The 12,727-nt window shown below is 49.4% G+C and overlaps 2 protein-coding genes across 2 annotated transcripts; one reads left to right on the forward strand and one right to left on the reverse strand.

Annotated features, from left to right (window-relative positions):
- Positions 1-1,661: 1,661 nt before the first annotated feature.
- On the forward strand, positions 1,662-5,084 carry LOC136497773 (probable isoaspartyl peptidase/L-asparaginase 2). Its single transcript, XM_066493630.1, has 3 exons — positions 1,662-2,186; positions 4,140-4,226; positions 4,313-5,084. The coding sequence occupies exons 1-3, from the start codon at positions 1,791-1,793 to the stop codon at positions 4,835-4,837; spliced, it is 1,008 nt and encodes a 335-aa protein (XP_066349727.1). The 5' UTR covers positions 1,662-1,790; the 3' UTR covers positions 4,838-5,084.
- A 2,546-nt stretch (positions 5,085-7,630) lies between these two features.
- On the reverse strand, positions 7,631-12,727 carry LOC136496194 (uncharacterized). The gene is made up of 4 exons (XM_066491880.1): positions 12,638-12,727; positions 9,357-9,828; positions 9,165-9,271; positions 7,631-7,851 (listed from the first exon to the last, which is right to left on the reverse strand). Exons 1-4 carry the CDS (start codon positions 12,725-12,727, stop codon positions 7,831-7,833), a joined length of 690 nt encoding a protein of 229 aa, XP_066347977.1. The 3' UTR covers positions 7,631-7,830.

The raw sequence follows: 12,727 nt of genomic DNA on the forward strand, positions 1-12,727 counted from the left end.
GTAACTGTCGGTGTCGGAAGTCCCGACGCGAGTCGAAACTCCCAACAATCGAAAATCGCGAAACCTGTGGTTCTGTTGGCCGGTGGTATGCGCCCGTTGGAAGTCCCGACCCATGTTGAGAGTCCCGACACCTGAAGCGTTGTTGGTTGGTTGGCTGTCTGCTCACGTCGGAAGTCCCGACATACGTTGGGATTCTCGACCATCGGAAGTCCTAACGTTTGTCTGTCGGAAGTTCTGACGTTGACTTACGCATGTGGACTTCTGACCCTGCGGACTTACTCGAGCTAACCAAATTAGATACTCCGTATGCGGTAATTTCGGCGAGCTCACCAAATCTGACAAACGACAGTGATCCATGACCGATTAAATTACCAATTTAAAGCCGCCCCCCCGTTACGGTGCCGTGTTGAAAGAAAACGAATCCAGATTCACAGAAATGGAGTTGACAGCGATCCAAGCGGTGGAATCTGCACGCAATCCGAGGAGTAGCGCATCACGAGTTCACGACGGGCCGGCCGAGGCACAGATTCCGCTGCCGCACGGCGCGTGACCTCGCACTCGCACCAGCGGGTTCCAACTTGTGTGGTGGCTTGGGTCTTGTTTAGATTGATGTCAGAAATCAGTACTTGGCACTGTAGTAATTTTGTTTGTATTTGATAATTATTGTCCAATCATGACTTAACTAGGCTCAAAAGATTCGTCTCGTAATTTACAATCAAACTGTATAATTAGTTATTTTTTTATCTACATTTAATATTCTATGCATTAGTCCAAAAATTTAATGTGACGAAGAGAGAATAAAAAAACTTGCCATCTATGAAGGCCTTGTGTGGAATCCACGAGCTCGGCTCGGTCACCTCAGAATCGCACGCGCCCCCTGATAGTCTGTGCCAGCAACTCCGGGTTCCGGTCTGCGCCAGCTGCTACGGGCAGCCAATTGGAGCGGCTTACTCTCAGCATTAGTCAATTTTGAATACGCAGTAATTTGTGTTGACTGTTTATCATAAGATAACTTGACGGTACAAGCGTGTCGTCAACATACTTAAGTGGATCTTAAGGCGTTGGGTAAATTCATGCGAAAAGCACAAGCAGTACTAGACCTCAGCCAGTGACCCCTTCCTTGACTTGTTTTGCTCCAGACACGGCTAAGCGTCAATTTCCTTTTTACAGTACGTTTGAGTCACCACGGCACGTGGTTTGAGGCAAATGTTAGGGTACTCCTAGTTACAGTATCTTAGAATAAATAAAGAAGCGTAGGAGTATCTTAGAATATTGTTTTTGCGATCATATTATGCTTAAAATATAATCTTCTATATAAGCCATTGCAGAAATCTTGAATGCCACTAACTCAATTTACTTGTCTTATTAAGTTATTATATACCCATTTATTGATAAAAGAACACATTCCTTGAAAATAATGATTCTAAATTCTAATACAGTTGCTCAGATGATCACGGCGCTCGCCCTTGCGGCCAGACCGGACCAGGGGGGCCGCCAGAGCCAGGCGGCCGCTCCCGGACTCGAGATTCCCAAAACTGAGCTGAATTCCCCCTGGCGTCCGGCAGGCCAGAGGAGCACAGGCACAGCACAGCAGAGCACCACGAGAACGCCATCCCCTCGACCCCTATAAATACCCCGCCCTCCCACCTGGCGTTCTCCATCCTCACACATCCTCCACAGAACTTCACGCATCGCACGCGGTGCAGCGCACCGAGCGATCGACATCCCTCGAGAAGCAGAGGCCCAGCCATCTGCAAGTACAAGTAACCCGCCCCTGCACGACTACGGACATGGCGCGCTGGGCCATTGCCATCCACGGCGGCGCGGGCGTGGACCCGAACCTGCCGGAGCACCGGCAGGAGGAGGCGAAGCGCGTTCTGGCGCGGTGCCTGCAGGTGGGCGCGGACCTGCTGCGCGCGGGCGCGCAGGCGCTGGACGTCGTGGAGGCCGTGGTCCGCGAGCTCGAGACCGACCCCTTCTTCAACTCGGGCCGCGGCTCCGCGCTCACCCGCGCCGGCACCGTCGAGATGGAGGCCAGCATCATGGACGGCCGCGGCCGCCGCTGCGGCGCCGTCTCCGGCGTCTCCACTGTCAAGAACCCCGTCTCCCTCGCGCGCCGCGTCATGGACAAGTCGCCACACTCGTACCTCGCCTTCGACGGCGCCGAGGAGTTCGCCCGTGAGCAGGTGATGACTGCCGCCGCCCAACTAATCCCCTCCTGATCAATCTCCCGTCCCCGTGATTGTTTCTCTTTCTTCCTGCATGAATCGTGCATGGCTTCCCTAATGCAAATTAAACCCCCCACAAACACAGATTAAGTAAAAATGGCATTTTTATTGAGAACAAAAAAAAGAGTTTATGACCGGGTATAGCGGCTGGACGTGAGAGAATGCCGGATTAGTAAACGATAAACGGATTTTTAGTGAAAGGGTAAATAATAATAAAAAAACTGCTTCAAAAACCGTGTGCATGACGTGGGTGCAGGACAACCGTCTGCAGGCACGTACCAAGGACAGCTGCCGTAACAGAACAGCTGCCGGACCCGTGTCTTGAAAGGTGAATCTTCGCTGGCCATGCAATTCCAGCAAGATTCTGCTAGTAGTTCAACAGGGAAACTGTATGGCCCTCCTGTCTGCGTAAGATTAGAGCACTGTTTAGTTCTCCAAAGTGCACTATGCAAAAAGAAGATTTTCCGTCACATCAAACTTAAGGTATATGCATGGAGTACTAAATGTAGACGAAATCAAAAACTAATTACACAGTTTGCTTTAACTTTGCGAGACGAATCTTTTGAGCCTAATTAGTCAATGTTTAGACAATAATTCATAAATACAAACGAAATGCTACAGTGGAGAATCGTGCACTATGCAAAGTTTGCAGCGAAATAAACGCGCCCTAGGAACGCTGCTGGTCCACGAAATTGGCCGACTCACTTTATTTGGATTTTCCTCTGGCTGCATCTTATTTCCTTTCGCAAGCACAATTAATCAGGTTAACATGACACACTCGATGCTTATCTAGCTCTGTTTACGTCCTGAGATTTGTTTCTGTTAACAAGGCACGCAACTTTGCCTTGTTTGCATGTGTAGACAGCCTCGTAGTGCTCATACCATATTGTTGCATATAGAAATTAGATTACTACTCTGCTTTTTTGCAAACTTTTTTGGCATTTGTGGTGCAATATTTTTAGTCTGCTTTTTCGTTTGTGCACGTGCCTGTCCCACTTTCGTTTCGTCCCCTGGTCTTCGGAGGAAGCTGTGGACCATATGCTAGTTGTTGTTCACATCAGCTGAAAGCAACCGCGGCGTGATTTGTTCGGCATCGTTCAGGAATTCGCCAAATTAATTAGCTGGCCTTTTCTTAATAATTAATTATACTTCGTACAAGTAACAAGAGGAAACATAGGAAGAGAAACCAGCAAAAGGTCTTGGAAAAAGAGGAGGAAAATGGCCAAAAAGGTGCCTTTCCCCTCTGTTTTCCCCCTACTCTACACAATAGTGCTTCCACAAAGACTTGTAGGAAGCTTTGCTACGTAGTACTCCAACTTATGTTTGTCCACCAAGACATTCTTTCCATTTAGTACTACTAAACAAGTGTGCTCTGCTGACCCGCTGTGGAACAGCTGGGGCGGCTTGTCAGTTCATGAACCTAGGACGGGTCCGTTTGAGTTCCCCAAGCTGGCTACCTCACCATGGAGGTGTAGCACAGCTCTACTACAGAACTACAGACCAGCCCCTGCTCCACTGTGCGGCAAACCATGCGCCGATGCGCGTGGCTGGTGCTGTTCGTGTGGGCCGGGCCCGGGCAGCCGCCGAGCCGCACCACGGAATCCCGGTGCGGGCTCCGCTGCCGCGCAGGGACCAGCGGCCTCCACTTGCCCGTGTGGCCGTGTCCGTCTCGCACGGGAATCTGTCGCCTCGCCTCGCCGTGGTCCACCGGACGTACCGTGCGTGCCCAACAACAAGATTCGATGCGCGCGCACCGAATCCTCCAGATCTTGCGCTCCTGCACCGAGCGCGGCCCCCGGCCCTACTAAAATGTTTCATCAGAGATTAGTTGGGGGATTCGACAGGTTTTACTATATTTTTTATAGGTTTTTCACCCGTGTTCTGATGTCGACTCGATGTATTTTCTGCAAGGGCCTGGAGACCGTGGACAATAGCTACTTCATCACGGAGGACAACGTCGGCATGCTCAAGCTCGCCAAGGAGGCCGGCACCATCCTGGTTCGTTCTTGTTCACCCGTCTCATGCATCACTCGCTCCTATTGTTTCTGACCATGGTTGATTGTTTCTTTTCCTCGCGCGCGCAGTTTGACTACCGGATCCCGCTGACGGGAGCGGACACGTGCAGCGCGCTGGCGGGGGCCGCGGACAGCAGCAACCACCACAAGGCGGGCATGGTGATGAACGGGCTGCCCATCAGCGTGTACGCGCCGGAGACGGTGGGGTGCGCGGTGGTGGACTCGTCGGGGGCCTGCGCGGCGGCCACGTCCACGGGCGGGCTCATGAACAAGATGACGGGCCGCATCGGGGACTCGCCGCTGATCGGGTCGGGCACCTACGCGTGCGGCGCGTGCGCCGTGTCGTGCACGGGCGAGGGCGAGGCCATCATCCGGTGCACGCTCGCGCGCGACGTGGCCGCCGTCATGGAGTACAAGGGACTGCCCCTGCAGCAGGCCGTCGACTACTGCGTCAAGGAGCGCCTCGACGAGGGATTCGCGGGGCTCATCGCCGTGTCGAGCGACGGCGAGGTGGCTTATGGCTTTAACTGCACCGGCATGTTCCGGGGCTGTGCCACCGAGGATGGATTCATGGAGGTCGGCATCTGGGAGTGAGCAGCGAGCCCTCGGAGTTGGAGAGAGTGTGCGTGCTGCATGTGGCAATCCTGCGATTGCCGTGCGCTTAATCTCTGGTCCTTGGTAGTATTATTATTATTGGGTTATCAGTAATTGTGGTCACAAGTGTTGCCCACTGACCACTAGTAGTTGCGATTGGAGATAGGAGCTGGGGTTAATAAGGACGGTGATTGTGATGGAATGCCCTGGAAAATAATTAATAATTAGTGTGAAAAGTTATTAATTATATGGCTCCTGAGACTATGCTGTTCGGTCGGGGATTTTTTTTTTTTTTTTGGTCTTCATTTTTTTTCATTCGATTCAACATGGCCTCGTGGGATTCATGGAAATACGGGCCGAGTCGCTGAGATCTACTTATCGATTTGGCCCAACCAACTTTCTCTACCCAAAATAGTTCCTAGAGTTGGAGGCCCAAACACTAACCTGTCCAAAACCCTTTTGTTGCTGTTCACTCTTTTTCTTTCGAGGGTGTCTTTGTAAGGAAAGGGCTGTAATCACAAAAAAAAAAAAAAAAAAAAAAAAAAATTGAGGTGGCAAGTGGACAGGCTAATACATTTCCCTCCATAAAAGAAAGCAATTCTTGTTTTTTTAAGGATTCAAATGGTTTCAATTCTGCGGCACCAGCTGCAACAATCCGCGGCACCACATGCGAAGCGCGCGTCCACGTTAAGGCCTGTGTTCAGCTCTTTTTCAACCCCATTTTCAAATGTGCTAAGAGCATCTACCCATATCCCTTCTCCATCCATGTTTTTTTGAAAAAAAGAGAGAAAAATTCATCTCCAACAGTACCCATACCCTTCCCCATCTTTTGGCACTTGACAAATTGGCCGCCTCCGTGCATAAAAATATGCATATCGTAGTCGCACGCATCCAGACTTCCTTGCATCGTCTCCTCCTTCCGCGCTCCATCGTGACTCTTTCCCGCGCGTCGACTCCATCGTGACTCTTTCCCAGGCTGTTCAAGGGTTGAGGCTTCATCGCCACAGCCGGCCGCAACCACGTCCTAGACGCCAATGGCCGCCGCAGCCACGTTTGACCTTGCAGAGACCGTGGCGGGCTAGCCCTGGCTGCCTGCACCGGGCAGATGGATGGCGATGGCCTAGGCTGGAAGGAGGCGACAGCCAGCTGGGAGGTGGTGGCGGCGGCTGGGAGTTGGCGGCGGCGATAGGGAGGTCGCGGCGTGAGAGAAAGGGTTTGTCGCGACTCGCGACCCCGTCAAGTCCCGTGAAAAAAAGGCCGAAAAAATGATGTGGACCCAAATTTGTTTTTTTAGAAGCCAAAAATAGAAAACTCTTGGAGATGGCCTTCTTTTCCCCTCCCTATACCTTTTTGGGAATTGCAAAACTACATGCTTTGAGGAGAAAAAAATAGGATACTCTTAGAGATGCTCTAACTTCTCTATGTGTCGCAAAACTACGTGCTTTGGGGAGGAAAAAATAGGATGTTTTTGAGATGCTCTAACTTCTATATGTGTCCAACAAACAGTGTTCTAAACGGTCTGGTAAACGGAAACATGAGCCTACTGTCTTGTTTAGCGCCTATTCGGCCTGTTAAATGGTGCAGGCGTTTACACGGCGTAAACATTGAAAAACGGTGGAAACGGGCGACACGGAACTAAAGATGGCAACGGGCCCCGATACCCGATACCTGACGGGTATTTGATCCATTAGGGGACGGGGATGGGATCATATCTTTACCCGCGGGTATCTAAATGGGCAAGAATCCATCCCTGACGGGTATAGCGGGTACGGGAACGTTCCCTGTTTACCCATCCCCGTTACCCGTTGAGGAACCCGACTATTTGAGCTGTCATGCGAGTATTAGGCCCAAAGAAGTTCAACATAGATATTTTGGCCCAAATTTGAACAATCATATATATAGTTTGTGTGTTCTAGGCAACCATAGTTCAATTCTTCCTCACCATCTCCGCCAGCAGCACAAGCACGCCTGCCTCACGAGCGCTCGTGCCCCTCGCTTCCTCAGTTCGGTCTCTCTGCCACCTTTGCTCGTCCTCCTCGCAACCTCGCTCATTCTCCTCGGCATCTCCGAGACTCCGACACTTATACCCGGGTGAAGAAGAAACGTCTCCGATTGCAAAACTGCGACCCTAAGTGTCCTTGTTTATCGAGTATGCAGTACCCGTCAGGTATTTGTTACCCGACCGATGCCCGACGGGTATGGGGATGGGCAATAATCTATAACTGAGACAGTTAACAGAGACTGGGGACGGGATGAATTCTCCGTAGCGGGGAAGAGAACGTTCTGGCGATACCCGACGGGTACATCCCGTTGCCATCCATACACGGAACGCAGTTAAACGGACCTGGGCGGACTGAACAGGCCTTTCAGGAGATACAGGTTCGAGCGCAGGGTCCACCAAAACTTGCGCCCAGAACACGTGCCTAATCTTGGACCAATCTGCAGGACATATGTAATAGCAAGGCCCAATTCGTTGCATTAGGGTTCCTTATTGAGTCTTTTTTTACATGTGTGTCGTTATAAAAGTGACCTACGAACTATTAAAAAATTCGAGTCTAGAACTCTTTTGCCATCCACTCCGTTCCGTCGACATTAGCCGCTAAGAGTGACAAACGGAGCTACGAAAAGACAAAAATGCCCTCGGGATGCAAAGTGTTTTACTCCCGTGACACTCATCATGACATAACTGTTTATATATCGCCGTGAAATAACTAAACTAGCAGGTAATCCCGCGCGAGCAACAGAACACGCCGCGTCCAACAGACTTATAGGTGCAGTGGCAAAGGTGGCATATATGTATCAGTCAACTATGATTTAAATATAACATTTAGTTTTGTACCATGTATAAACAGATTAAAATAATATCATATTTCATACAGGGACAATAGGACTATGAAAATAAGAAGTTTCGGTGCTTCGATGGCAGTTGCTGATGGTGGGGAGAGGCTGATCTTGCATATGTGCCGAACAAAAGCGCAGAAACCTACTCTCTTTCAGTTTGAAGCAACTGATACCTGTGTACAGATCGAAAAGGAGCCTTAAAACTTGATAGTTAAAGTAAAAGTGATTAACAAACACAACATTGTACCGAGAATTTTTTTTTTGTGGGTGGGTGGGTAGGGGGCATATTACCTGATGACAACAAAGTGGTGCAATACTACAGATTATGGAGCAAACAGAAACATGATTATATAAAATAGGGCAGGAAACCTAAACCTATGTAACCATTACATTGAGGAAGGCATCTACTACAGATTAGACGTCACCAAAGTTTCATTAAGCAACAATAATGTTATTAGTACTATGAAGGACAAATGACAATGGCAAGGAAACACTAACAGTACATATGTATTTACCAAAAGGTTTAGGAACTGGGTATGTGGCTAAAAGGAACTAACAAACAGAGTCTTGTATTGTTAAATAGTGTGCAAGATACTACGAAGCAATCATGGATGCAAAAACTATTACCTACTATGGAAGGAGTCGCGATGCAGGCGTGGACTATGCAGTAGGAGTGATCTGAAAAGAGCATATAGTCTATGCAATCCTTAGGTGAAACCTGAAATAGTGCTGTACAATCCACAGCCAGAGCTTCGAGGGAGCACGGCGCCGCCCAATAACTTGTGAACGACATACTGATTTGCATAAATCTACTGGGACTATAGGTCTCTGCAGGTGGACAGTGCAACCATTGATCAGAAGAAATGAAGAATTTTGCTATCAGCATCGGGTCATTATGAACCCTTGCCCTGTTCAGCTTGGCTTATAAGCCGTACTTTTTTAGCCAATCAAACAATATTTTTCTCTCACGACAAATCAGCCAACAGTACTTTCAGCCATGGCTTATCAGCCAAGCGAACATTAATAAGTAAGCCAACAGTACTTACAGTATTTTTCTATTGCAGTGCCCTCCTGTTGATGGTTTATTTTTGGGGAAATAAGTAAGCTGAAACCTATGAAACATTAATATGAGTCTGAAAGAACGGAACTGGTGTGCTTGTTTTACCTTTATATTCAGAAGTCGCAAGGAGGCATATCCTTTTCAGTTTGTTTTAGCCAGGTTTTTTTTGTGGCCATTGCTAATCAGGGGGAGCAAACATCATAGTGAAGGTCTATGACAGGTAGAAAATGGAAACACATTCAGAAGAAGATCTATTGTGCTGGTGAGGCATGAGACATTTATCCAACTTTTCCGGAATCTGACCTTTCATGGCCAAATCCAACAGGGGAAATCATATATATAAATAAATAGGACCTGCTGTGAACAGGGGAAATCATATATATAAATACAAATAGAACAAAAGGGATGCTGTGAAATAAACAGGACCTGCAAAGCAGCACTGTATGTCTTCATCAAGAAAGATGAAGCCCAACCTGAGATCCCTTGATTGTTCGGGTACTCACTGTCCAATGACGCGATTCTGAAGTAGCATCCTTTACCAACATGTTCAGGTTCCAAAAAAAAACGTTAAATAAACTCCGAAATCCTGAGGAAAGCAGAACCTGTAACATATGTTACCTTGAGGGTATTTGAATGAACACATGGTGTGCGCCGTCGATCTGTACTTCCGACTGGCCCAGATGGCTGGTGCAGCGCCGGATCTAAGCGACGTGTTGGCGTAGGCGCGGGAGGACCCGAGTGCGGAGCCGAGGTAGTCGCTGAAGAGGCCGGGGAGGAAGGCACGGTGGAGGAGCAGGTTTGGCCGAAGAAGTCGCCGGCCATGGAGATCGTGCCGGATCCGGTCCCGGGCATGGCGGCCGCCGACGCCGCTGCGGGAAAGGGCCAGTGGGGCCACGATAGCTTTGGGCCGGCCAAAAAATCCTCGTCGTGGCGGTGGCAGCGACGGGTCCAGCGGCCGCGCGGCGTGGCGGGCAGAGGGCGCAGGTGGGCGGTGCTCCGACGGGTCGCGCCGGCGCCGGCGGAGGTTGCAGGAGCGGCGTAGCTGCTCGTTGCCGTCGCGGCTGCGTTTTTTTATTAATCTGGGACATCGCTGCGCTGTGAATGAGGCAGGGAGCGATGTACCGGGCTGTGGGGTCCATGGGGGCTTGAACGGTGGATAGGCGGTCTGTGGGAGGCCGTATCGTATCGTGAATTATTTACCGCTGGCTGATTTGGTGTAAGAGAAAAATATTATTTTTAACTGAAAATTTACGATCGTTTACGAGCAAACGAACAGAAAGAGGGTGGGCGAGTGGGCCTGCTGGACGGGGGCGTGGCGGCCATCCGCTGGCAGCACGCAGGATCGGATGGATGACAGGGAATCACTGTGGATTAATAGGAAACTGGGTGGAGAAAATGGAAGGTGAACAGTGTTAAGAATTTTCTCGGAGGGGCGGTGAACTCATACATGTATAATACTAGCGTAGCGTGGGTGCCCACGCTTCGTGTGGGAAGGAGTTGGAAAAAAAATGGGAATTTTTTTATCGAGCGGACACTGTTCCTGTTCTTAAAAAAAAGACGAAAACTTATCGGGCGCCAGATGAACAGTGCCGATCTGCATCGTTCTTAGTATGTGAAAACGCTCGGATGAACAGTGTGTGCCGATGTGACAGTCGTCAAATTTAAAGTTCTTATATAGATAAACTAGCGTGAGCCCCCACGCTGCGCGTGGAAAGGAGGGCGGGAAAAAAGGGGAAAAAAGATGTAACGGGTGTGTACTGCACCATAACGGGCGCGTGGGAAGGAGGGTGGGAAAAAGGGGAAAAAAAGACGTAACGGGTGTGTACTGTGCCATAACGGGCGCGTACTGTTCCGTATCCCCACGCTTTGCGTGGGAAAAAAAATGAATTTTTTTTATCGGGCTGACATTGTTCCCTTTTCGAGGAAAAAACTTATCAGGTTAGTACTATTCATCCGGTACCTGGTACTGTTGATCTGCAGTGTTCTGGGTCTGTGGAAACGTCGGATGAACAGTAACACAATGATGTGAAAGGCCTCAAATTTAAAGTTCTTATATAGATATAATATAATATTAGCGTGGGTGCCCACGCTTCGCGTGGGAAGGAGGGTGGGGAAAAAAGAAAAAAAAGATGAAACGGGTATATACTGTTCCATAACGAGCATGTACTGTTCTGTATCGGGTTTATACTGTTCCTTATTGGGTTTGGACTATTTTCTTATCGGGTTGGATACTGTTCGTCGCGGATCCGGTACCCGATACTGTTGATCTATAGGGATATGAGTCTTGGGGAGCGCCGGATGAATAGTGAAGAACAGTGAAATAGACACACATTTAAAGTTTTATAATATAGATATCCCGATGGCCTCGTACCATCTGAATAAAGGTACTAGATGTGAAAGAACTAACGAAGATACGCCTTATATGCGTCTATACGAAGGGACTAGATGTATACATGAAAGAACTAACGAAGATATGTCACCCCTCGTATACGTGTCTCATGTGCACCTCACTCGCTAGGGTGGGTCGACGGCGAGTTTAAGTCCATTTCGACGATGCTACTGCGGTTACGTGGGTGACAGATGCGGCGTGCCATGGAGGTGCGAATCCGTTTGCAGTCCTCGATTGCGATGCCAACACTCAACTTTGAGTGGCCGTCGATGACTGCTTGCGGTGTGGTAAGGGAAAGGGGAGGGAAACCGTGTTTTGGCTGGGCGCCACCACCATGGGAGGATGGAGTGTGGAAGGGGATAAGAATGGGCCGCGTGGAGATAACGCAGGGGCCAAGCAAACCCTAGAAATGGGATCCTATGATCGTCGGAGCTTTCACGCAGGTCCACTAAACTGTTCGCAGTGTTGACTTTTACGGCATCAGGTTGCCATTGTAAACTGCGCATGAATTGCACAGTTCGATAACTTCACCACAGCGTATCACAAAGAGAAGCAACAGTGATACACCGGAACATACTCATCATTAAGCAGACGAAGTCGAGAGGTGCTGCCGCTTAATTGGATGCGCATTTGTTTGATCCGGCGTACACAGTAAATCAACATAATGCCTACATTAACATGTACATTTACAACATAACTTAGTAGCGATGATTGAAGTGTGGTCACTGGTACATTTCTTAGATCACTTGCATGACCGAGTCCATGGTAGTAGTGTCGATGCCAGCCATGTCCCACGGTAGGAGCGGCATCCATTCCCTTGTGCCAAGCGATGGCCTCCTCTTTTGTCGGGATGTCGTGCATCAACCAACGTGGTAGAACCCGTCAACACAATTCTTCATGAAGTCGCTTAGGGCCTGGTTCAACGACTGCAAGGACAAAATAGGCATCCACCTGGTGATCAACCCGTGGAACACGCCGTATTCTAGATGCGGTGGGATGACGATGAGGCTCCAGACCCAGGATGCCAAGTACGGTACAATGAGCTTGTCGACGAACTCCTTCCACCAATCCAATGGACTGAACTGTGTGCTCTTAGCTTAAGACCATATTGTTGTCGCAGTCATCCGAGAAGAACCACCTACATAGGGCACCCTACCAATTGTTTATGCAGGACTCCTGAAGAAGGTTAACCATGGTGTCTGGTGATATCTCGGTACCCTATCTCATTAGACCTGTCAAGATGGGCCGCCGCATGCGCCATTCTTAACATCGGCTTGTCATAAACCTCCTCTAGTCCGTGCCTCACGTACGACATGATGACACGTTGGACAAACTCGCTCCAAATGTCATCCCAAGCAGCGTTCTTCCATGGAACCACCATGTCATAATTTCTATAGGCGCCTTCACCGGAAGGCTTGGTGAGGAGGTTCTTGAGGGATTTTAGCACCATGTGTACCAGTGGCTCGAGGAATTGCCACCTGATGATGGACATCCACGGACGCAGCCATACCCATCTTGGTTCTACATCCCACGCCACATCGAACCTCTCGACGGACTTGGACAGCTCCGACTTCACCACATCCTCTAGGAACGACTGCAT

This window comes from Miscanthus floridulus, chromosome 12 (assembly GCF_019320115.1).
Source record: "Miscanthus floridulus cultivar M001 chromosome 12, ASM1932011v1, whole genome shotgun sequence".
In the NCBI taxonomy this organism is placed as follows: Eukaryota; Viridiplantae; Streptophyta; class Magnoliopsida; order Poales; family Poaceae; genus Miscanthus; species Miscanthus floridulus.